This window comes from Phasianus colchicus, chromosome 6 (assembly GCF_987193195.1).
Source record: "Phasianus colchicus chromosome 6, bPhaCol1.hap1.1, whole genome shotgun sequence".
Lineage (NCBI taxonomy): Eukaryota > Metazoa > Chordata > Aves > Galliformes > Phasianidae > Phasianus > Phasianus colchicus.
This window is the reverse complement of record NC_143441.1, coordinates 6,191,889-6,219,486: the sequence shown is the minus strand read 5'-3', so window position 1 is coordinate 6,219,486 and position 27,598 is coordinate 6,191,889. Positions and strand designations below refer to the sequence as shown.

At 36.5% G+C, this 27,598-nt stretch overlaps 1 protein-coding gene across 12 annotated transcripts in view; it reads right to left on the bottom strand.

The window, feature by feature from the left end:
* BBS9 (Bardet-Biedl syndrome 9) overlaps window positions 1-27,598 on the bottom strand; it is a 279,729-nt gene that overhangs the window by 155,839 nt on the left and 96,292 nt on the right. For 11 of the 12 annotated variants that reach the window (XR_016467632.1, XR_016467633.1, XM_090142279.1 and 8 more), the window contains one exon: window positions 1,303-1,485. Coding sequence is in view for 9 of the 12 variants with exons in the window: in XM_090142279.1 (XP_089998405.1) it covers window positions 1,303-1,485 (183 nt within the window). In the remaining 3 variants the exon portion in view is untranslated. Of the gene's footprint in view, window positions 1-1,302; window positions 1,486-27,598 lie in introns of those variants that run through there. The other variant, XR_016467634.1, reaches the window with a different exon arrangement.

Here is a 27,598-nt window from a genome sequence, read left to right as displayed (position 1 = left end):
TGCAAAAGTTCTGTGCAGAGCAATATAATTAAAATTAGAGTGTACTAAGAGAATTTTTATTTTTTCTTATAGTTATTTTGTCTGTGAAAAACAGTTATGCAGTATACTTCAAATTTTGGGTACCTAAAAGAAACTGTGTTAAGAGGTGTGCTAATAGAGCTTGTTTATCTTCTAATAAGTATTGTTTAAGTACTTTATCCTAGAATCCAGTGGATGGCTGGATTTGAAACTCACTGAATATTAATCTGTAGCTGTTAAAAGCTTTGAATATTCCTTACTTCGTTTGTCGAAGTAATATCGTTTAGCTGGAGACCTTATATCAAAGAAGAGTATTTTTATTAAATACAGAAAAATTTCCAGATTTTTTACATAATCTCACACTTATTAAATCAGAGGAGAATTTGCAAAGTATCTGCGTGATGTCAGACAATCTATGGTAAGAAGAATAAGCAAGTTATCAAGGCATAGTATTTTCTTTGGATAAAGTTTGTTCATTACATGAACCAGCAGAATAACACTAAAGACAAACTATGGCCAATGATTAATTACAAGACTGAATACATCATGACTGCGTGTACATGCTTATTCATTATAGTTATTATACTGGAATCAGTACCTAAAGTGGAGCTTACAGAAAAGAAGAGGATAGACTCTTTAGCATGGTCTGTGATGACAGGACAAGAGGAAATGTTTTCAAACTTACAGAGGAGATTTAGGTTGGATATAAGGAAAAAGTCTTTTACAGTGAGGGTGCTGAGGCTGCCTAGAGATGTGCTGGATGCCTCATCCCAGGAGATATTCAAGGCCAGGCTGGACCAGGCTCTGAGCAATCTAATCTAGCTGTGGGATCACTGGTTTGTTGCAGAGTAGTTGGATTAGATGACCTTAAAAAGTCTCTTCCAATGCTAAAAATTCTATGATTCTATGAATGTGTGTGTGCAAGTACACAGGCATGTAAATATAGCACATAGCATTTGTATTAGTGTCTTCAAAAAATTAGAACTATTCTGTTAGCTTCCATCTAATTGTTAGTGCTAACGCAAGCCAGAGTTGTTATGGGAGACAGTCCTAGCTGTCTTAATAGAAAGGATTTGTTAAGTAGGAATTAACTGTTATTTTTTCATGAACTATTCTACTACTTGTCCAAATTTTCAACTTCTGTTTAATTATGTAGTTTGCATCAGAATCCTACTTCAAAAAAAAAAAAAAAAAAAAAAAACCATCCCAAAACAACAAAGAACACAGAGAAATTTCTTAAATTAGCATTTTTCATGTAATTCTTACAGATTCTCAGATTCTTACCAGCTCTTGTGTATCTTCTGCTAATGGCAAAAATGTAGCTTCCATAATAGCAACTTGATCAGCGTTGAGTTTCTGCCATAGGCCGATCAGCATAATCACAAGATGGGTGGCACTTTTCAACTTTGTGAATGCCTGGAACATGTTGGCTTGATTTTCTTCTGCTGCATCTGCTAGAGCTATTACCTGCAATAATTACAAACTTCTGTTAAGTATAATTTTACCATCCATGAACACTCAACACTGAAATTACATTTGGCACACTCTTATTTTCCTTTAGAAGGTCCTGAGGAATTCTGTTTTCCATAAACACAAACCACAGGCTATTAAATGAATTATCATTTATCTAGATTTTTCCTTTGTATACCCAAGGTAATTTCAAGTCCATCTGGCCATACAATTAATCTATCTAGTACTACAGTCAATGTCAAAAGGATTCTGTTTAGTGTGTATTCTTGAGGCATCTCTGAAACTGATCCCCACCACACCACACAACACATGATAAACTAACTTTCAGGTTTATACCACACATGATGCTAATCCCTGTATGACCAGAAAGCCTACTGTATTAATCAAAAACAATACGTTGATTTTATTCCATTAAAAACGCAATATATAATTATTTCCACATGAACACAACGGACATCTGTTACTTTATTAACTCCCAGGTCTGTGTTTCGCACTAGTTGTCTCAGCATTTATGCCAGAATGTAAACAGTATGAATCCTGTTTATTACAGCAATACTGCTTTAACAGAACTGCCACAGATTTTGGAATTATTTTTAAAATGAAGTAAAATGGCAGATTCGTTTCTTGTAAGATGGTAAGATAACTCAGTGCTTCAGTACGAAGTGGGGGTTGTAAATAGAAGAGCTATCACATCCTACTCATTTCAGAAATAACTTCTCATTGTAGATGAGCGCTCACACCACTGAGACAACGGATGTTGGAAAGCACTGTCAGAAATCCCTTCTTTCTTGAACTGTTTAGACATTTTTCACCACTCACTAATGAAGATGACAGTGATTTCAATACGCAGTTGTCATCGTTTCAATATGCCAACAGTAGATTCCCCGTGGTACTTGCACTGATTTAATTCAGCTAAAGGTACCCAAGAAAGTTAAGTGGTTTATTGTAGGGTGGGAGCACAATTTTTGACACCTGCTCTCTCGAATGCCCCAAGATCTTCACGTTGCCTAAACAATCCTTGGTTTGTGCAGTGGGGATTACCTTCCCTGTCATTTAAATCAACTCAAAACACTTCCCCTCATCCACTTTCTCCTTCCGTGTATTTATCTGTGAAATGGGGCAATAGGTGCTTGACTGGAGTTGTGAAAGGCCTCCCAGAAACGCTGCTGAAGTGTAATTAGTTTTTACAAAAGAATTTACAAAGTAAAACTCGATCCATTAGCATTTGGCAACAAGGGGAAAATGAAAATACTATACAATGCATCTTTAGCCTGGAAACAAAGCCAACCAGCTGTTAGCATTTGGTGGAGGAAAACTATTTTTAAATCTGCAACACTGGCATTAGAGATGTGTGTGTTCCCTCCAAGTTCCCATGTGACTGTGAAGATAAAGGCAACAGAGAATTTTAGGGAACTATAAATATGAAGCATTTCAAACAAAATGTGTTGATAGCTTTTGTTTTAGGTTGTAAAATGCTAAATTTCCAAATAAAACAGAGAAGCCACAGGACACTTACAAACTCAAACACTGCATAAATCAGAGCTGAGTAACAAAAGGGGAGGGGAAGAGACAAGCCCAGCTAACTGCACTAAGAAGTGAGAAATTAATCTCTAATAGTAAAATACAAAATGACCTATGGTGCTTATAAGAAAGCAATAGTATCACAGCCAGCGAAGTCCTGGTGCTTTATCTGCATCATCGTTCTGCAAGAGGTGCAGTTCCACAGCACGGTTATTTTTCTGTGGTTTTATGTGAGAAATTCACCACTGTGGAGCACCCCATATGAGCTGCAAGTGACCAACACAGCCACTGACTGTATACAAAGCTCCATCTTCACGAGCAACAACAGCACACACGTTCTCTCTGCAGCCAAACAACAGCCTTCAAATATCATGTTTCCCGTGCAACGTGCCTTCAAAAATAAATGGGAATAAAATACACGTTAAATAAATATATATATGTTCATAAATATAAACGTTAAATATAAATATGTATGTTAAATAACTGTTGGGAATAATGATACAAGGAACTTAACGTGCTGATGACGTCCCTACTAACATATTGTTATTAGATGGGATAGCAGAATGGGTTAATTCACAGTTTCTGGAAATTAGAGTAAAGTTGTATCTTCCTCCTGGATACAGCTCAGCTAATGTCAGGTCAGTAAGGCTGAAGAAGCAGAGAAAAGTCATTGTGGCTTGCGTGACAGCTGCTGGAACCCCCGATTACACAACAGAGATGAAGGACACCTTCTAGGCTGAGTCACTCATGAGTTCATCCATGGCCTCTCAACTCAGTCCTATGCTTAACACACAGCACTGGATACATCAGAAGCTAAACAAAGAGAAGTTACTACCTGGTGTCTTACTTCAAGGAGTCTTAACTTCAGAATTTGCATTCTTTTTATATTATGACAACAAACAAAGGAGATGCTCATCTTTGATAGGCTATAAGAACTAAAATAACTAAGCCTCATACTCATTTCTTTACAGGGTAGGAACAAATATATGGCAAGTGGCAGCCCAAATTGTAGGTTAAATGCAAACAATTAGTCCAACTGAAAACAAGAAACTGTCCATAGTGTATGAGGCCTATCACTGGCTACCTGACTTTGTCTTTCTCCTTGTGCTTTAATATCACAGAGCCGCCAAATAAAAAGTTAGCTAAAAAATATCTAAGTTATGGAAACCTGCTTTTGGAAAGTAATAAAAGTAATGGAAGGAAGGAAGGTGGCAGAAAGAAAAAAAAAATGTAAAAGGTATTGAAATGGCTTGAAAGTATGGTATTTGTTACACACACACACATATATATATTTTTTTACAACTGACCAAAACGTTTCTTTCATTTACAGCCTTTTTTGTTTAACTTCTCACCAAATTTTCCCTGTGTTCCAATACACATCTCTACAGGAAAGTACAGGCCAGCAATTAATTATTAATGAAAGTACATTGTTAAAGAGAGAAGTAGAGAGAGTACGCAGTCTAAGTTAAGATCATGCTTTTAACAGTTTTATTAAGTTTCACATTCACAGTTAGCAAAGGTATGCCTGAAATCTAGAAGTGCTTCTGTAATCTCTTAAGAACTTCACCCATTAGCACTATTACTGATATTCAACTGCAAGTATTTCCACGTACAAAGCATTTCTCACATTTTCAGAAGGACTTTCCATACTTACTTCATTGCTAAGCAGATCTTTTAAGATTGTCAAGTCTTTGAAAACTGAACACTAATGGCAATTCCAGTTTGAAAAATAAGTAAATAAATAAATGCCACATCTCTCCATTAATACCACATAATTAAAGATACTTCGGGGCAGTGCTTTAGCATTCACCAGTACTAGAAAAAAGATTGCAAAATACCCAAATTCCCTAAAGAAATCATGAACATAATTACTCCACGTTCATTCCAAATAAAATTTCAAAACTACAAAAGACCATACTAGATGACCAGGAAATTTAAGAAATCTTTTTTTTTTCCCCTTTTTTTTTAAATGCAGGAATGAGCATGAAGTTCCACACAATTTTCTTTTGAGTGGGCAGTATATTTTCTTGGAGAACCAAGAGCCATAGGGATTGAAGACTCTCACTGGTTTTATGCCAGATTCCAAAAACGGAGAACAGGAAATTTGACTGACAATTTGTTTTTCTTTTTGAAAATAGCCAAGAAAAACATAACTGTTCACCACAGATGAAACTTTAGCCAACTGTTCTTATTCTCATCTATTTCCAACACAATGGGTTCAGCTTCTAGCAAGTTCGAAGTAACTTTATTTTCAGGAGAAATCAGGTAGTGGAAGACAGCAGAGATTTGGTACTTAAGAAATACAGGATCCCTTTCTGTTTCATATATTGCATTTAAGAGATAGTCTCCTGTGCAAAATGTGTTAAGATAAGAAAAATAGCATCAGAAGTGTAATTATTTTGAACCAGACACAAGGATGATGAATTATCAAGACAATTATCATGTACTCCACAGTAAACTAATGCACACAGCCTCCCCATCTAGTTTCAGAACATAGCTATCCTGTACTAAGGAAGAAGTAGACAAGCAAAAGCAGTGATCACAAGCTCATTGGTCTTCTCTGGCAATTGTTCCAAATTTAATATGGAATTGTTCATTCTAAAGTATCTAATTGATCCAGCGCCTTCCAGCTTATTTTTAAAGCAAAGCTAAATCCTCATAAGGTAAAATTTTAATGCATATAAAGCACAAAAAAAATACAGAGCTGAGAATTCCCACGACTACTTTGACTACTTGTTCCTTCCTATTGTAATGGGACATTTAGCACTATTCTACTTCATCATTTCCTACATTCATTCATTTTAGAAAAGGAAATACAATTCAACAGCTACATCTATAACAACATCTAACAGAACATTCTTCTTGTGGTTTTAAGAGGTCTCCATCACATATCTTAGTTCACATGGAACAAGCAAGCATTTAAAATCAATTCTTTAATCCTGCAAGTCCTTTTGCTTATCTTACAGAAGGCATGCAGCCTTGCACAAAAGCTAATGCAGCAGTAAAGCAAAGCAAAGCAGTAAAGCAAAAAAATCTCTTCTTTACAACAGATAAGACAAGGTGGTAGCAATCATATCAGCTTAATTAATAAAATTCTGAATATCCTTATTCTAGGAGTAAACTATTTTCTTAGGGGCGATTCTCAATGCAGTTTGCAAAGTAAGCAAATGGTGACCAGCAGACTGGATCTCAGTGCAGCCCTTCTCACTCAGCGACCATTGTGCACACAGCTTTTGACAAGTGACCGAGGCTTTATGGAATGCAGGCACAGAGATCCATGTCAGAAATTGATCTTTATCTAGCCCTCTGTCACCAGGACAAATAACTGTGGCACTCCTGCACTTTACCACTGTGCCGTTCCCACAGCACAAATGTAGAACGTGCATCAGGGTTGAGTACCTCAGGCCACAATTATCCCACTCAGATATGAATGCCCCCAATTTCACTAACCATGGCCAATGTTTTTGAAACCATTCTACAGCCCCGCTGTGATGACAGCACAGCATCAGTTCACATCGGCACCAAACACTCAACTTTCAAGTGAAGCCCAACGTGAGCCGGCCCTGAGAAGAGAGCAGAGAGATGAAAGAGGCAGCATTATGAGCTATGGTCCATTATCTGGGTGCACCCAGCTATCTCCCAAAACGAGCATGAAATTATTGATCATTATAAGGAGTTACTACAGCAATCTGTTCTGAAAACTAGAAAAGCTATATTAATGAAATGCTCGAGGTTGCAGGAGATGTTGTGTGGATTTCTTTTTTTTCCTATGTTATTTCCATGACAGAATCATCACTAATAGCTCAACAGCACCTTCTCCTAAACTGGAACTTGCCAAGCAGCAGTACTGCCTACAAGCACAACACAGCTTAAGTCAGCAGACAGCTCGAGCGCTCTTTGAAAGCCAGATGGATGTACTGCTTATACTTAGAATACTCTTTTGAAGCTTCACAGATAATAAAGCTGTTTCACCTCAAGAAACCAAAGAGGTAGTGTAATATTATCACCAAGTCACGCTGCATCAAGTTTCTTTCATTTAAAGAAATAGGGGCAATGATACTAACAAGAATATCTTTCTAGATAACGTCCCTATCTTTTCAACAATCCAAAGACAAAATTGGATGAAAACATTCAACTGAAAATAGGAAAAAAAAGTCTATATCCTTTTCTTTCTTCCTCTTCAGAAAACTCACTAAGACAGCCTAGAGCTGTGTCTTCACAAGTTTCTATTCCCCTAGTTTTTATCTGTATCAATATGCCCTGCTTTAATCAAAAAGCTTTTGAAGGTTAATGCAAAATATTTAGTGGGTTCAGAACCCCAGCCACCTGAGTACATTAGGTAAATACTCCTGATTGTCAATGCATTTAAAAACAAGTGGATCAACAGCATCTTATTCCAAAGGAAATGTTTTTACCAGGTAAAGCATTCAGACAAGCATTGCTAGTAGACTTTATTAGTTCTACATAAAAATGGTTATCATCTAATTAACCTGAACATATTAATATTCCCCTTGGTTTAAAAAGCTGCTCTTCACACACAAGTTAATATTGAAAAGCTTTGTCTGAACAATAAAAACGTAGTGTCAAGAAAGTGCTTTCTTCCATTACTTTTGCCAGTTTACTGGTTTTGTTTAATCTCTCTATGCTACTTAATACTGTGGCTTATTCACAGTAACAGAAAAGAACTTCTGTTGCCTATAATATTTCTTCTGTCTGAAGCAACGGTTCCAGTTAAGGATATTTAGATTTGATTTACTGTTCTCCATTTGCTTGATTTCCTTAAGAAGAGTTTCTTTCTCTAAAGACCAGGTGAATTATTGAAGTTTATAAGAACACGAAGTATTTAAGCATCTAATACCACACCTGCTCTGAATAGTCTATCTAAAATATTACCAGTTTTATACGTTATTACTTGGTACAATTATTAGATACCAACATGGGGCAAAATATTTTTCATGAAAGAATGTCAAAAGTTATATATATATGCATACTCCAAAATATATATATGCTACTTTCCAACACATGTAGAAGCAAGTCCTGCACTGTAAATCAAAATTTAAAATGTGGAGATATAAAATTGGTAGCTTATCTGAGTGAAATAGCATCTGGTACAAACCCCGAGAAGGCGGTGAGTTACAGTGCATCATTTACTTCCCCCATCGAAACAAAAGTTCCATTTAAGTGTACAGATGTGCCAAATAATGTGCAGATATGTCAAAGAATCGCTGATAGCCAATGAACATTGAAGACAAGAGTTTCACTGTGAAGCTGTGGTTGAATTGGCAGCAGCGTATTAAAAAAAATAAGAGCCAAGCATTAGCTAAATGGAGACAGGGAGGTGGAGAGCTTGGTTTATATCACTAAATACATGGTATTATGCAATGATGATGAAAATATTTTACAACTGAGGAACAAACTTTAAACAGCAGAACTGCATGTTGGGCATCTTAAAATAAGCTGTGAGGCCAAACAAATGGTTAAAAAACCATCAAACAGGACTGAGGCATCGGTGTCACAAAAACAATGTCATATAGCCACTAGTTTTATGTTTTTATTTCTCTTTTTTTAAGATTTTAATAAAAATATTAAAAATTAAAACTCATTGTAAGTTAAATATTAACTCCATGCTCTATTTTAAGAGAGATCCAAAAGTAACGCCTCCTATTTTATTATGTTGGCTCAGGATGTCAGAGGTGGATGTTGGTGGTATAGCAGTAAAGATTGAACCTCCCTACCAATATTCCATTACATTTTGCTGCTGTGCAACCGATGGCAGCAGACAGGCTGCATGACAAAAGGGCGTTTGACACAGAAGTGCAGATGAAACAAAGGTGTGGAACTGAACTGCTCCATGCCAAAAAAAATGGCACACAATGGCACTTATGGACACTGAGTAGTGGACGTGAGCACAGTGGGTCATGCAACCTATGTATGGGCAAGCCAAAACAATTTTCCTTCACTTAATGTGGCCTAGACAAGCCAAAAGGATGGATGTCCATGCATTAGATCCCACTTCTGCAAAAATCCACATACAGCAAAGCTCAATGGGCAAAACGAAAGCATTACCATCCCCACTGGAAATGTTGCATTGATTCAGAAAGGGCAGTAGTTCATCTTATTAAAGGAGACTACACTCAGTGTGATTAGTCACATGCATTTAGTAGAAAAAATAGTTTGCAGTATGTTTGATACAAAACGAGCTTCAGAAATCAACAATAAATCCAAAAATCACTGTTGTTTCCAACAAATTACATGCTAAACCACGTATCTCCTAAAACAGGCTTGTCTATGTTTTATTATAAAAATTAAAAACAGTAAACCTGTTGTAGACAAACAAATCTTTAACAGGTTAATAAAAACAAATCCAACTAACACACTTAGTGTTATGGATATCCAAATGGATATTCTTCCATTTGGATAGTAATAAAGTATTTCCAGCAGATTATATTCCTAACACCTTCACCAATATCAATATTGATACTGAACAAATCAGCAAGTCAGTTAAGACACCGAAACACTAAGCTAAATTCCAATAGATTGCATTTGTCCACCCAGTGCCATTTGCAATTTTGGCACTTCTGCTTTTACTGAACCTGAGAGAATATCCAAAATTCCTCATCCAGTTTGGCTAACATATAATTTAAAATGATTAGAAAGCACTGCAGTTGCTAACAATGTCTGGAAGTAACACTAAGGCTCAGAATGATTAAATTGAAAGAATAAAGTGGAATCATAGAATCACTCAGATTGGAGAAGACCTTAAAGATCATCAAGGCCAACCGCAACCATACTACCCCTAACTCTAACAACCCTCTGCTAAATCATGCTCTTGAGCACCACATCCAAACAAATTTTAAACACATCCAGGGATGGTGACTCAACCACCTCCCTGGGGAGCCTATTCCAGTGCTTAACAACCCTTTCTGTAGAGAAGTGTTTCCTGATATCCAACCTAAACCTTCCCTGGCACAACTTGAGGCCATTTCCCCTCGTCCTGTCACCAGTGAGAAGAGACCAACCCCACTCTCACTGCAATCACCTTTCAGGTATTTGAGAAGAGCAATTAGGTCTTCCCACAGCCTCCTCTTCCCCACACTAAACAGCCCCAGTTCCTTGTGAACTAGGAAACCAATTTCAAGCAGCACTCAAAGAAAATGGATGGATGGCTAATTAGAAGCTCAAACTTTTAACCACAGCACCAATTTCAGGACATCTCTCAAGAATACTTCACTATTTTGAGACATTTTGTAGGACTTCTCTGCTGGTATAATTGTGAAATTGGAAATAAAGCAAACTTCTCAAGTTGAAGTACAAAGATCCAAAAACATGTGAGATGTTTCTTTGAATACGTTGTCTTAGAATTAGGGTTTTCCTAATAATTTCTTCCTTTTTGTTCTGAAAGAAGCATAGCCATTTCAAAACAAAGGAACACTGTGATGAAACGCTGATTTTGTAAAACCCAGGCAAAAAACGATCTACATTAAACTTGACCAAAATTAAAAGAGATTGGAGTTCTTTAACAGAAGAAAGGCGGAAAGAAAGGTTTCAAACCAGACTTTCGGTGTAAGTAAAAATTCAGTGTTTATTCAAAGTGCCAAAAGAATATGTTTCAAACATTATTCCTGCATTTCTCCACAGATGAAGCGCAACAGAGAACACAATAATGCCAGAATACTCCAAAAATAATTCCTATCATCTTCTGACATGCAACTCATTTCATAAGATACTTGATTTCTATGCCAACAGTCATAATCCTAATATAAATCTCATAATAAAGCAGCAAAGTAGTTACCATAACCCTGGGATCCTTCTTCTACAGAAAAAGAAAGAAAATAGAAAAAGGAACCATCTGAAGGAACACCACATTCTATTCAATGTCAGCTTTCCAGGTGGTGATCAAAATAGCATCCTTCTAGGTCACTGATTTCATTGTGCTGTGGATAATGACCAAGCAAACGATTCCCATTCTTCTGCACACCTGCAACTGCACCTTCTTTCTTTGTTTCTTTCTAACTCCCTTCTCCAACTGAGAAATTAAGAGAATTCCCACCTGAAATGCTCTGTTAATTCACAAGAACAAAGAGCACAGGAACAAAATCAGGTGAAGTTTTCCTTACACTTGCACCTGCTTCAGCCACACCATAAACAGTGCCACTGAGACCTAGAAATTAGAAAGTGAGAGAAAATAAAAAACAAATACTTGTCCTCCAAATTTGTTTTTCTTGTGTTCAAATTAAAAATAGCTGCAAAGCTAGAAATTATTTTAATATGTAAAAGTGACTTTAATACTGTATTATGTCAGTAGACTGTCTCACCACAGGCTATGGATTGATATCCAATGAAATAAATGCCAGTATTATATATGCATATGTGAATTTGTAGTGCTGGAGCTTAATTATTCATCATAACATTTCTATACCATTCTCTTCTTACATCTCTACATATATGTGAGTCTATATGGCATCCTAACATTCATTTCAAAATAAAGTTATAAACAGCCTTTGAGAAATGTTACAGAGAAAAAAACCAACAGTTAAAACAGTTCAAAGTTGTACATGCAAATGTTTTTAACCTGTTTTTGGATTTTGTATTTTCAATAGGACATCAGCTAACTCTTGCTCATATCCCACAACGTTCCTCTTTTTCTCATAGTAAACAAAGAGCCAAAAGATGGAAGACCTTATAAATAGAATAAAGAAACTCCTTCCAGTATTAGTTTAGGATTAATTCTCCACTGAAAGAACACCTGCGACACACTTGCCAATTTCTGAAGATGAACACATGTTTTTTTTTACCTGGCCTCACTATCTATGTGGTACATTGTATGCTGACAGATAAACACGATGGTTCAGGCCAGCCTGGCCATAAAGGAGAAATAATATTTCTCAGCTTTCTCAGTCTTTGGAAGTACTTCAGAAAGGTTCAAATTTAATTTAACACTACTTTCCAGAAGACAGACCTTTTCTTCCATGAAGAAAAAAAAATGTAAAACAAGCTATCACCAAATGCACAGAAATGTATGCATTTGTATTGCAACCTTCCATAAGCAAACTTTTCATTCCCTGTCTTTCTTTATTCTAACAGGCAGCTGATTCCATCAAGGACCTACTGACCTAGACTAAGATTTCCATTGGGAGAAGAGATGAAAAAAAAGAGAGCAATTGTCAGGTGGGTGAGCTTAGACCTCTGAAATGTGATAACTGACCTTGCATCCCTCTCTATTTTAAGTCTAGGAAAAAAAAGTATATATCCTTATTTTATGAGCAAAAGTTTATGGATAACTCTACTGCACAATATTTGGATTAACAAATAGTACCTTCAATTACGTTAGAAGAGAAAAGAGCTCATTTTTCAAGGCTAATATGCAATCACACACAAACACACCCCACTAAATTAGCAACAAATGCTCTTACTGATTTTAGCCGAGATAGGCTTCCTGATAAGATTTTCTTTTCAAAAAAATCTCAATTTAAACACTTATCTTTTTCCCTTGATGTAATACAGCTGAAGTTCATGCTCTGGTTCAGTCAAATCTAATAGTTTTAACTTAGTTTTGTCCATTACTGGTCATAAAAAGATGTATTCAAAAGGGTATTTATGTTTGCTTTATTCTATTGCACAAAGTTAGGAAAACACATGTGGGTAGCGTACATCCCAGCCACACTACAGGCCAAAAATCCAGATAAACGTTTTGTCTAGAGGGATGACTACATAAGTTGGCCAAATATCAGAACAAATTCACTTTGATGTTTCAAGTCGGTGGAGCTCAGAAATGCGACCTACAAGATAAAGTTACATCTTCTGAAAGAGTAGCAACTCTTGTTTCCCTTAGTTTCTGCTAAGAAAAATGAAAAGCATTCCTGCTGAGTGATGGCAGAATATAAAACTATTAAAATTGGTAGGAACTCGAGAAAAAGCATTTCTCTATTTGAGCTCATATTCATAAATAGTTCATACTCATCCCCTTTTCAGGACAACCTCCAGTGCTTGCCTCCACTATAACCAAAAATGGCTTGAAGTCTGCTTAGAGGACTATAGAGAAGGATGGTATTCAAGACTCATGTTCCAAGTGCACGTGGCAGAACTCAACCTGAGCAGACTGGATCTATATAACCCACATCCTGAATGCGATGCTGAGTCACTTGTCAAAAATTAATGGACTATGAAATACATAAATTGATAAATCCTTGTATCAGGTGCAGAACCAAGTTACTGAGCTCAGTCTACCATGTAATAAAGCAGACAGCTGGCATGTTGTTGAATGATAGGACTGGAGAGATTTACTAAGCACCATTCCTGTGATAAGAAGTACTGACAAAAACTCAGTGTGCAGTGAGAATATGAATCAAACATTCTCTCTTCTCTAAATGGAAATTTTCTAGGGGGCTTCGCAGGCATGGAGGCATGGATCATACAATTCCTTAGGACCAAATATAATGCTATCTATGATACAGTTAGCTCCAATTTCCACAACTCCCACTCCATCAGCTGAGTCTGCTGTAAATGACTGCATGCCCATGAAAGACAGAAAGAGCCTTTTGAGGTGTGTAGGCATCAAGGCATGGATGCAGAGAAAGGAGTTTTAATAGCAAAAGTGTGACATTCAGACCAACTGATAAAGGAGTATAGGAATAAAAGAACAGTAACAAGTTTGTTACGTACTGGCATTCACCACAACTTTTTCTTCCACATAGTAGCACAGTATTAAAAAGAGAAGATTTCCAAAACTTTCCCTTAAAGCCAATAGCAAGATATTTAAAATCTGCAAAAGCAGCCAAGAAAGCGATCCAAACCTAAATTAACCACAGCCATTTTAATTTCCTTAGGAACAAAATTTTAGTGCATTTGGTTTTGGATTCATGATCTATACAGCTCAAACGTTAAATAATTCTGGCTGTAAATGAAAGCTTTGCCTAGAAACAGCTAAGAACATTTCTCTTCCCATTGAATCAAGCGATCTGCAGTCTATGTACCACATGCTTTTACTTAAAATGTAAAATACAGCTTAAAAAACACACATCCCAAAACCAAATAAGTAGCCTTTACTTGGGGCAGCCAGAAGTTGAAGCATCCAGTTTAAGAGAAGACCAGTGTGAGAGCTGCTTGGACTCTTAAGTCCAAGCATCCACAGTAAATAAAATTCCAGTACTTTAGCTAACAAGTGAACAAAGACAACATATAAACACACGCCATCCAGTTATTTTATTTTCTATTTCTCACACAAGACATACAATCCTAGTATTAAATAAATACATAACAGGTAAACAGCATTTTGCAGTGGAAGAAATTGATTTTTAAATACTGTAAAAATGATTATTCTCTGTTTGAACCTGTAGGTTTGGGGTTTTTTTTTTTTACTTTTTTTTTTTCCCCACAGGCAACAACAGTATGCCTGCTTCAAACAGTTAGCAAGGTTTGAAAGAGACTACTGTACATGACAGACAACTAAAGTATGCATCTGTATATAATTGCAACAAAAGTATTAAGAAGAATGAACTAAAAATGTTTTCTTAGAATCTTCCAAGCCTTTTAGGCTTAGAAGATTAGCTTAGCTAGCTTAGAATCTTCTAGGTAGCTAGAAGTCCAAATGCTTATATACCATGTTAAAAAGGGTCACGTGCTAATTACAAATTAATTATTGCTTCAGAACATCTTAGCGATGTGGGTAAAATAGAACAGAAGTTGGGGGATAAAAAAAATAACAGCAATAAATCACTGTATCCTGTAGTCACCTTCCAGTGTGTTCTAAGCACTGCAACATTAATTAACTTGAAATAAGTTACTTAAATACAATGTGTACAGATTAAACTTCATAGTCCCATATTTTTTTTGTTGTTTCCACAAATACGAATCAGTGGATTTCTGCTCCACAGTTCTTTCATGCTATATCTGTAAAATTTAATTACTGGCCATTTATTAAGAAACAACTATACGTAAGAAAAATGTCTTGCTTGATTCAATTCAAAGAAAACTTTGTCATTGATTTCACCGTATCTCAGCTTTTGCATATAGAAAAATTGAGTGAAAAATGCAAGCTAAAAAGACACGTTTCCTTCAATTTATAGTTCTAATTATATTGAAATGGCTGCTTTCTGTGTGCGGATAAAACATATTCATAACAACCAATATTCACAGAAACTCCAAACCGAACAAAGACAATCCTAAACTTCAGCAACAAGTCACACGGATGTAATACTTCACTTAATAAAAGTAGCTGCATATTAAATGAAAAAGCTCTTCCCCCATCCAAGATAATATTCAGCATTTCCAACATTTGAAGAATCACTACCATTATCAGGAGTTATTATCAGAGTACTGATGGACAAAATCCCTTTTAAAAAGGCAAGGGGGTACTTCTGTCAGTAATTACCCCTGCTAATTGGAAACTGCTCTCTTTCATTTAGTCTTTTCTAATAAATGCTCCCCTTATCTGTTTTACCCTGTGTGATATCAGCCACTGCCTCCCAGTTACCTGCTGCTTCATTTAACAGCCTTGCCCCTCCATAATCACTTGTTTTCTTTTCAGATCTCTTCCAATTTTCAACATTTCAAATGGGCACTTCTTAATTTATTTCTTGTCATCGATCTCTGAAAATACTGCAGAGGTCTTTTTTTCTTTGGTCACTTTCTATTGCTGGTAAATGAGTTAGCAGTGCAATATATATGGTAGGATGACAAGATACTCCTCTTTATCTTTGTTTACATTGAGGTTTCACATACGGCCAGCAGATTTTATGAAAAGGTAGCACATGAATCTGTAACCCATTCATAGCTCTCTGCTAAACTGTGTAGTTTTACCCTCAGGAAAACCGCATCTTTTCTTTCTTTTTATTTAGTGGTGATTTTGCAAAATGCCACCTATAGATAAAACTGTAGAAATGGAAGGCAAACGATGAAAAATTGAATCTATGGTAGCTACAGAAGGGAATCTTGAATGCTCAGCTTTTTCCTTAATCACTGCATAATAAAATCCAGTAGCACACTATCGAGAAACTGAGTATTTTTGGATAAGTTACATATACAATAAAAGGAACACAAACAAAAATCTTATACATTTATGTAAAATCATATTGATTATTATTAATTATATTATACTCTTACATAACTTTTAACAAAGTTCCATTTCAGCTATTTTACCATTTTATCCAAGGTTAGTATCAGGCCAGTATTCCTACACTTACCTCAATCTTCATTCATCTGAACATCAGCTTCATCCAGATCCCTTGAACCAAATTCCTCTGTCACATCCCATAACCTCACAGGAAATTGTTTGACCAAACCTTTAAAAACTTTATATATGGACTAAGCTGAAGATTTTTAGAGGTTTACAGTAATGTTTAATATTTTCCTTAGTGACTACTGGAAACTTATTACATCATTTGATAGGAACACAACTTATCCCTTTAGAACCATGTAGAATATATATTGAATAGTTCTGCTGCTTGAAGATACATTATATCATAGTTAGGAAAATAAAAGAATTGAAGCAACACTTCTAATAGAAGAAGATGAATGTAGTCATCTCAGGTGAGAGAACCTGAGAACTTTTCAGATTCTTGAAAACTGGAATGCAAAATAATGTTCTAGCATCCCTATTTCTGAGAAATGGGCCCTCCTCCTTAAGCATGCATTTCAAAACCCATCAGGAGAAGTCTGGAGGAAAAATATGCTATTAACTAATTAACTTGAATAGGCAGGGGATCAAGCAGGTTTCTCCTCTATTGTGCTGTAATCTTTTATCCTTATCTTCTGTTCTCAGTCTGACTGAACTGCTTCAAGACACAGAAATACCTCTGCAGGAGAGAATGCTCACATATGCACTGAACTTATTCTTACAGCTTTTCCTTGTGTTTGTGTCACAAACACAATGATGACAACAGAAATAGCTTGTTAATATTATAATTTCTACTTCCTTCCATTCCTCTCTGCCTCAAGAACAGATGATGCTGCAAGTTCGTTAAGCCAAATACAAGACCATTTGCTTCAAGTTAACACAATAAAGTCATTTACAACTCGTTTTTTAAAGAGTTTGGTTTACATACACAGATTTTACTAGCAGTGTGTCTTTAGATTTCACACAATGAGAAAACTACTTTAGTATGCACACAGATATTTTTGTAAGTAAACACACTGTGAAATGTGTTTGAAAGCAACAGTTAATTTTATGGCTATAATGATGCTTGTACATTTGCCACAAGCAGCAGATAAAGTCTTGTGTGGCTGCAATCAAACCTACCTCTACATTTCACACTGTTCAAGCTTCCAATTATATTTTTAAAGCATCACGTTCACGAGAAGCACACAGGCAGCCTTGATATTCCACAACAATACAGTATCACTCAATAGCTGTTTGGTTCTCAGTAAGGGCCAAATTTGTTCATAATCTATGGCACTGCAAATTGGCAGAGACTGCTTTTATTCAGGAATTGCCATGGAAGTAAATATTTGCTGAATTCAACCACTAAGGATTCCTGAGCTCTATTATCCACAGCTAAGGAGAATACTGGATAGAGTATTTTTAGAACAGGATACTTATAGAACTGGATAACTCTGTAGAAAAGAGAATATGTATACCCTCTATATAGTGTAGAATAGGATATTATTAGGGATATCTTTTTTTAGGGACATATTTTTACTACTGAAAACTGCTCTCTTGAGAAAGAAATTAGAATTTAATTTGAGGCATAACATCAGACTTTTCTGTCTGGTCCTATTTTTAGTCATTTCTAGGAGTCAAACAAGTCAAGAGCTTTATTCCATATCCCATTACAACCACTTTTATTCGTGTTTGAGTACTTGGTGAACTGACAATAGGCATCAATATACCTGTCAAAACAAATATGTTCCACACATGGCTTGAATTAGATCTCCATAACTGAAGAGCTAATACATTAATCCATGGTGACATGTAATATATGAGTAGCAGGAAAAGTGTCTGTTTTTGTAATGTCTTCACTACTGTCTATCCAGCTTCAATCTATTTGCTTGGCAGCCCATGAAGCAATTTGAATGTAGAAATGCCCAGTTTTAAAAACAACTGAATCTTTTTCCATAACATAGGCTAAGAAATTATATATTGCTTTAGTTAAAGAACTAACAGAAAAACAAGGGCAGTAAACCACCATCATTTCTTTCATATTTCTGCTAGGAACACTGAGCTGAACTGGCTTCCACTCCAATTTGGAATTGCTTTACAGTGTATTAGTTGAATTGTCTTAAGTCTGAATAATTAATGTAACACATTTTTAGTCTGGTTCCTTACACTTTGTAAGTATTATCTAATGTTCTTCTGTTAATAAAGGTAAGATACCTGATTTTGCTTAAGCTCACCTTATCATAACATAGTGCCAAGACTTAAGGGCAGTTTTATGACTTCATTTGCATGCCAAGGGACAGCAGTTTCTTATCAGAAATTCTGTATACAAGCTTACTTAAAACAACTGCTAACAAAGAGTAGACTGACTTAAAATGGAAATATCAAACATACCCAAAGCACAGAGCATACAATGTACATCAGACATGACGAAAGGCTATTCTGAAGTACAACCCTATCAGATTTTGTCTAAGCATATGACAAAGATAACATTTACAAAACGAAGCCAAAATGGTGCAACTCCTTCAGAAAACTGTTGTATACAGATCTTAAAGGACAATTTCACAAGCTATCATCCCCCTGGGCCTTGAGGTCAGTGCGAATTGCAAATACATTTCTAACAGCTTAAAATGACCTTTGTTGCTTTTCATTGGGTTGTGATGTCTTCAAGACAAGAAACATTCTACAGACACACTGATGATGCACGTGAGAAATGTCAAGTGAGCTTCAAATGGTACATTGTGCACTTTGATCTTTTTTAGTCAAATGTACATGCAAATAAAGTCTTGAAAAAGCTCAAGAAAGCAATTTCCACTGGTGCATATAAAAATGTAAATTGCAGATTAGTCTGACAACTCACAAGTAGTGACCTTAAAATACTTGCTTCTAATCCCCACTTAATTTAAACCAAGTATTTTAATGAACAGACTCTTTATCGACTGTTCTCCCCTATCAACAATTGTTCCCCAGAATACCTTTGATATCTTTTTGTAGTGTTGATTTGGTGATATTTTCCCTTCAACAGAAATCAAGCAAGGGTTGTGCCTGTACTATCACAGAGACAGAATTGAATCTAGAAGTATTATTTTTCTTTCCATTTAACTGCTTTCACACTTTCAGGACAATCCTTACGACATTTTTAAATCCTAACTTGCTTAAAGAAATTGATCAGGAGGAAATATTCTGAATTCTTTGCATTTCAGATGGAGAAGAGCATAACATCACTGGACATATTTTCCTATTTGCCTTGGTTAGTAGTACTCACACTGTTCTAATGAGTACTTCAAGAAGTACACTCTTGATTCCACACCTTTATCTCATCAACAAGCTCTGCTCCTCTTGGAAGCAAACAATGAAAGCCTAACTTGACATCTTTAACAAAGCCTCTGTCCTTCAAGCACAATGGGCTGAAGGAGCAATTCAATTAAGACCAGAAAAGAAGTTACGAATCAATTTTAAAACATCATTCATTAAACAGCTAATAGATAAAAAGAGTTTCCACAATTTCTGGAATCCAACCTCATTCACTGCAGTGAGCAATACCTTGTTGAACACTAATTGCTAAAAGGATTGCCATCATATATCATGGGGGGGAGGGGCAGGCTTAGAAATGTTCACGTATTCCAGTGATTCGCTCTTCCATAAAGCCAGCAAAGCAACTCTGGTGTTTTCCCCTTGGGCAAACACCTGTTTACGAATTGGGATGTATCATTAAAAGTGACTTCAACCTCTTTTATGCTGTATGCCAAATTCGGTGCAATTCATTTGGGTTATGCTAGACCAGCATTCCTTTCCCTTGTGTTCTGGACAATTAATTGCAACTTTCGGTTTAACTACTTATCTGTGGTGTTTGAAATAGTGCCTGAAAAGGGGCAAAGAAACAGCTTTCAGATTTTCCACCAAAACTAACGGTGCCACCAAGCTAGTTAGCACACACACACCCCCTAAAAATCAGCAAATGAATGTGACGAGTTATTAACTCACTGAGGATACACCACTTCCCAATTATTCATTAATGTCGTCATGCAAGTTTATAGAGGAACTTAAACTTCTTAAATACTGAACAATAAATAAACATGTCAGCACACAGTGGAGAAAACATTTTGCACTGGAAAAGTCAAAAGGACTGAAAAAATCATTTCGTCATCAACAGCATTTTTGCAAGATTTGAGTATGTACATTTCCTGGAGGAGAAGTTTTTATTTTCTACGTTTTGCTGAAAAATATATATATTTTTTAACCAACTCCAAGAAATAATAATAAATTAATAAAAAATATAATGTACCTATTTCTTTGAACAATACTTCCATGAGACACACGCAAAATCTGAAGCACAGATCACTAATATATAGGCTAATTAAGTACCACAGACTAATATTCAAATGTACCAAATATTTTCCAGTAATTTCAAATGGGAAATATGTATATTCTAGCCAGAAACTTACAATAGACTATAGAAATTAGAGTGTCATGACTACCACTTTGAGTTTTAAATAATTATTAATCCATCTCACATTTATGATCATTAAATTCTCATTTTTATTATTGCCATCAGTCATCAATCTCTTCTTGTGTTTGTCTTATCTAACTTTAGATAGCAGTGCTTAGCAACAACACCGTAAAGGTGCTGGCAAATTGTGGAGCACATTCTGACCACCAGGCAGATGTTTGCATTCTGCTAACATAAAATAAATTGCATACCACACAATCCAAATCGGGATTACTTCCTACATCAGAGACTTCTAAGCACAGAAGGTAGCCCTGTGCCTCCCTGCTGCTGTGTCCAACCTGTATGCTGCCCTGGTGAGCACAGCATGCTCTGCCTTGTTCCTACCAGACCGCCCCACAGAACCCACAAGTTGCCACACTGCGTGCCATACCTGCAGGCAGGTCCAGCTGCCAGCAATGCCACGTGCCCTTCAGTACATCAGAGAGTCCATGCAGTCGTGTGGTTTGGTGGTGATGCACCGTTCACAGGTTGCCCAAGGAGGCTATGGATGCCCCATCCCTGCAGGCATTCAAGGCCAGGCTGGATGTGGCTCTGGGCAGCCTGGTCTGCTGGTTGGTGACCTGCACATAGCAGGGGGTTGGAACTGGATGAGCAGTGTGGTCCTTTTCAACCCAGGCCATTCAGTGATTCTATGATTCTAAGCCATCCCCATGCACTACCTTTGAGGAAGCTCTGAAGTGTCCCCAAAAGGCAGTGTACAAACAAGGGCTGTGACATGATCACTGATCCATCCATAGCAGTCCTTGAGTAATTCTGAAATCAGTGAAACAAGTGAAACAAAATTCACTTCAAAGCCCATAAAAGCCATTCAGAAGGCTGAGTCTTCCAAAACCAACTTTAAGCAGGCTAGGCTGCACCTTTTTATGGATAAATTTTAAGAGATGAGATCCATATGTCTAGCTAATTACATCCTTTTGTTTTGTTTTTACAAGCTTTATGTAAGGCTGAAAACACACACTTGCACACTCAATATTTTGACTGTTAAGACACTGTATTGATCTATCAGTTTATACCTAACAGTCAGTTTTATGTTAGTAACGGAAATGTTAATTATAAAAAGAGATTGTAAACCTGAGATAAAACGAGTCATCAAAAGACTAAAGATGAATGTCTTCTCAGTAGTATATACATATGCCAGACCTCTGTGGTCCAAGAATATTTCAGAATAATCGCCGAATTAGGGAAATATTTACCTTATATTTCCCCTGTAATGAAAAATTATTGCTTCAGTTGTGAGACTATCAAAGAAAGGATACTTCTCTCCTAAAATAATTCATATAATTCTATAAAGGTTTATGTCAGAAGTTCAGAAGGAATACTTCTCCACCACAACCATACCAGACAATTAAAGCATCAGCGTATCAGAAGCAAATAAGGGTGATTACAACAGCACAGCCCTACTATCTCCACATTACCACATGTTACCAAATGGTAAGAATAAAAATCATGAAAACTGTAGGCAAAATATTAAAGGAATGAGGACTTTTCTTGCTCATTATTACAGATATCTTTGTTTGGCAATAATGGCCAATACCTGAAAAACTGACATAACTGATTCATCAGTCACACAGGCAGCTGGAATTCTTTCATCACTCTAGAAACCTTGACATGGAAGTCTGATTGCTGCTTTAAGCTTACTTAAAATCAGATGATTATTCTCAACTTATGACTTAAGAGGGATAAATTTCAAAGTTTCCTACCTGAACCAAATTAAACACAGACATTCACTTCCTTATTTGAAGATCACTGAGTCTCATCCAAATCTGAGCTTTCAGAACAGAGCTGAACTATTTCAAGGCTATGGGAGTTTTGGGGGATAGGATTATTAAACCTGTTTTCTCCTTGCTCTCAAGAACAAAAGGAAATCTCTATTCTCTTTCAAAAGAGAAGCAAGAGTTGCTAGTACATCTTATTGTAAACTATAATTCCAAAATAGTACGTATTAGAACAACTTATCCTTGTAGTAGATCAAGATCAATCATACAGAAAACCAGAAGCAATGCACAAAAAGGGGAGCCCAACAGCAGCAACTTCTCATGCCAGTATACGATTCACTGCAACAAAGCTCCATATACTATGCATTAATTTTTCTTAGACTACCCCCACATCATAAATTGGAAGTTTGTTGGGTGTTCATCTTTTTTTTTTAAGACGTTCTTTTGTTTCAGGGAAAAAAAAAAGTTTGGTATTACTAAACTAAACAGAGATTGAAGTTATCTTACACTGTTAGACAAATCACTTGTCTTTTTCATAACCACATCGTCCAGAAACTGCATCTTTCAAATTTATTAGACACAGGTGTCAGTCACCACCCTCTTTTGAAATGAAGGTTGAGTACTATAGCAAGGATGGGGATTCCTTTCTGTAGGTGAATATCTTAGGGAAACAATGTGAACTCGTTTTCTGTTGACTTACATTAAAAGAAGTGGGAAGCAACTTGCGCCTAATTCTGTTTTGGTAGCTCAAATCATTAAATGAAAACTGCACTTTCAGAATCTATGGAAATTAATGAACCTTGAAGAATTTACCACTTGGGGCATGAAATTGCAGAGTAAATGCTGCTTGGAAGTCTGCTCTTTATCAGTGAACCATCACACAAATGTAAGAAAAGATACAATGGTAAACTACGTCGGTCCAACTTGAATATTGCTTTTCACATTTTAATAAGTCACAGAGGATGGAATACAAAATATAGCCAGCAATGCATTACACCACATCATGAGAGCATGTCAAAGAATGGGATTAAACTCAGAAATAATTTTCAAAAATTGCATAAATAGTTTAAAACAAGCTTGCTATGCAAAAGAAAATTGAGTGTTGCATTTAGGCTGAAATAATTAGCTGTACAATGTAGTGGAGGGTCTAAGGAATGAAGCAGATCTACAGTTAATATCTCAGTTCTACAGCATATCAAAACCTGAAAACAATTCAATGGTATTTTGCTATTACAGAAAAAGAAGCAAAAAGCAGGATAGGATAAATGGTGACTATATGCATATTTACACATATGAAATAAACTTCTTATATATTAAAAAAAAAACATCAATGTTCTGTTTTGCAGGAAATAAGTTGCCATAAAAGCACTAAATATTGAAATAAGAGACTCAGTTCACTGACACTAATCATTTCCATGCCATTCCTTATGTAGCTTTTCCCTCTGACATCGATGCCTATTTGCTGTGCTGTAGATTAGGTAAGAGTTAAATGCAAAAAAAAGGGAAACAGAACACAAGCTTGAGTTTTAGAACAATAACAAGTTGGGAGGGGAATAGTCAAATCCTTTGCTTGTGCAGTTTAAGTCAGAAGTATTGCAATAGCCAGGTGGTATAACCATTCTGCTATCTGTACAAAACAATTAGGGCTATGTATTCCTGAAATGGACAAAAAAGATTTTAACAAAACTTATCTTCTTGGTATTTGCTCATAACTAAGACAAATACTTTAACCAGTTTTTTGTTAAACAAAACACAGCAAATTAAAAAAAAAAAAAAAAAAACCAAAGTAACAATATATTTTTCTGCCAAAGTATTTATATTTCTTTAAAAATAACTTCACATTTTACCTATAAGCCAGAGTGTGTAAATTATACAAGATCTGTAGGTTTGAGCATAAGACTTCTGTAGGTAATTAATTACATTAAGGACTTGAAAGATCACACTAATACCACAAAAAAAAGAAAGAGAAACAAGGGGTTGTATCCTCCTGTGTGCCTGAGCTTTGTGCACTTGGTGTTTATGGTGTCTTTCAACAGCACAGCTCTTGGGGTAGCCCCAAATTTCAACAGAAGTGAACCAAGCTAGTGGCACTTAGCTACTGTTGTCACAGGAACCATGCAGTTAGACTTGATTTATCTAGTCTCAGGGATACTCTCAGCATCTGCAAGGATCTCATAAGTCACTGGTACCTCTATATCCTCATAGAATGATCTGAAGAAACAAACCCTAAAACATAAGCACTGATGATGCAATATTCTCAACTCACTAAACAAATAAGGCAGTCAGACACAAGCCAGCTCGAGTCCAGAGATTTTACCAAGGTGCTTTTGGCACAGCATTAACCCAGTCTCTCATCAGAACCTGGTAACTTGTGCATAGTACTTCCCAGCACGAATACAGAATCGCAGCCCAGCCAGAATGAGCTCACATCTGTCTGTAATATACATGCAGATACACCCTACCAAAAGTAGAATTCTCAGAAGACCATTTCTTATGCTGAGACAGTATTGTTGCTGAGCCAAGGATCTTGCCCAATAGATGTAATGCTGAAATGTAAGATATATGATTGTGATCTTAATTTTAGCTCGCATCTCATCATTATTACTGGAGGAAGAAAGCATCTCGGTGTCGAAAAACACTTAACTCTCTGCCATTCATTCTTCATCTGCTAGAAAAATAGAATAAAATCTCACACCTCAGTCTCAAATGAAAACTGCAATGCAAATTATAAAAGCCTATCTGATCGTATTTCTTCCAAATTATGTAATATATTAATCTCAACTAAAGGAAGCGCAATGCACAACTCAGCAACGCAAATATGACTGCCCCACTTGTTTTACTATGAACATTTGAGTAATTCCCATGTAAAATATCTGAAACATTCTAGAGATCAAGCCATTCATGCTGCAGTTATCTTTACAATCTCTGGGTTCTCATAAGCACGTGTACATATATACTAAGAAATACATCCTGAAACACACCAAGTCTGTAACACAGCACACTAGATGTACATCCACGTTACTGCTAGATAAAATAGGCATAAGAGAACTATGCATTTCCTACGCATTTTCTCAGAACTATCATGAAATACATACTAATTAAAATTTACATTAATTTCCCTGCTTTTTTTCCTAATTTTCCTATTTAGCAGGGCACACGGCCTACACTAAACAGCAGTGGCTCTTTCTGGTGAGGACCAAAGCGGCCTTTTATAATACAGATTTCTCAAATGGAACTGTTGCATAATTAATTTGATATGCATAAAGCACGCTCTCTTAGCGCTAGTATTCCGCTGCCAGAACAAGGGAGGCCCACTTATTTTGCTGACCTCCCATCCTGAGAGGTATTAGGACTCCTCCTCAAACTACTGAGCCTCAGCCCTGGCATAGCTCCAGCACTGCGCTCGTTTCATAAATGTGCTTTCAGAGCCAAGACATCTGCGTACTCCAGTGACATGCAAGTTATAAAAGGAGTGTTTATATCCAACTTCAGCATAATGTGAAAGTTTAGCAGCCACAAGACAGCTTTATACAGTGACTGGACCTTGCTTAAAGGCTTCACTGTACTTCCACTGACAGCACTCCGCAAAATAACTAGAGCTCTATAAATTAATTACACTTTCTTCTAATAATTACTAAACTCTCCTGGGTTTACATATAAGATGGCCCAAACGCCAGAAAACGTGGCAGGAGGCCTAAAGACTGATTTAATATTTATCCCTGCTGACCAGCATTTCCCATTATCATTGTTCCCTACAGGAAACAAAAAAGCAAGCTTCAAATCACACAACACACAGAACCAGAGCTGCTGAGCAGCACAGGTTTCTGGGTGTGCACTGTCCCCAGGGCCAATTCCCTGATGCAGTATCTGATGGGACTAAACCTCTCTCACATCTGTGGATTCTACTCCTGACGTGCCCTCCTGGGCCTCACAGCTACGTGGAAGCTTACTATGTGTGATCACAATCTTCCTTGATGTGTAGATCCTACGTCTTCAGACTTCTGAGATTTCAGCTTTGACAACATTTGTCAGAGGAACATAATTTACCTTATGGTGCTCAATGTCATGAATGCATGCAATAATGACTATAAAATTCATGCCAATTACTAAATGAAAAAGTCACTACCTCAGAGTTCTGCTCCTTCGTGGTTTTATTACATGTATGATTTAATTACTCCGGTAAGACCAGAAACTAGCAAGCATACTCTAAGTCAACTATTTTCCCAACTGCTTGAAAGGAATATGTATTATTTCAAATCTCTGTCTAGCTGTTTTAGAAATAATCATGTCCATACTCCTTACCTACAAGAATGAATTCCTCATCTTCTAAATAAAGCCTGACATACAGTAAGCCACTCACACTCACAATATCTGTTATCACAGCGTTTGAAAGAAGTCACTACCGTGAGCTGAGAGTGCAAATACATTTTATCATCAACAGCTGAATCTGGTGGAAAAGCCAAAACTCGTAAATCTAGTTAGATATTGTATCAGAAAAGGAACAAATGTATAAGGATGGAAGGAAATACCGAAGGAGGAGAAAAAAGAAAAAGCACAGCACCATTTGTACCCACATCTACATGGACCTTAGACTACCTGCTTATTTATACACAAACCACGTCTATACTCATTCTGCCACTTCCATCTAATGTCCCTGCTCCCATTTGCCAAAGTGTCTCACTTTTGGATTCTTAAATATGTAATTTATCAAAATGGATAGTGAAGTGCATACAAGTACATCTTTAAATGAGTGAAGAACAGAATGGTCTCAGGACTTATTGATTTGGATAGAACAATCTACATAATCTTTGCTGACTACGAACATGTCATTTCTAATTTTAATATTATCAATTCTGCTTCCTTACTTTTCCTTTAAAGCTTTTAAGGCCAGATTCAGAGGGACTTTGACTCACTTTCCGTAATTAGATGAAAAGCAGAAGCACTCTGTACCAGTTTGTAAAGGTTTGCAGATGCTTTATTTCCTCAGAATAGCTAGAAAGTACATCCCTCTTCTTTCTTTCACCTCACAGATTCCAACTTCTGCTTGTATCTTCCTATGATGTTCTGCACACACACCCCAAACTCTCTGCTTTCTGGCTTTCATGCCCCTCTCCATCAATTTCCATTCACAGCATATCTTCCCTCGTACAGATTCTAGAATTAATGTATGTGCAATACAACAATTTCTACCTCCTTATCCATTAATACCTGTGGACAAATATCTAAGAGATAAAGCAGGCCTGATCTAAATGTTTTCAGTGAACTGTAGTG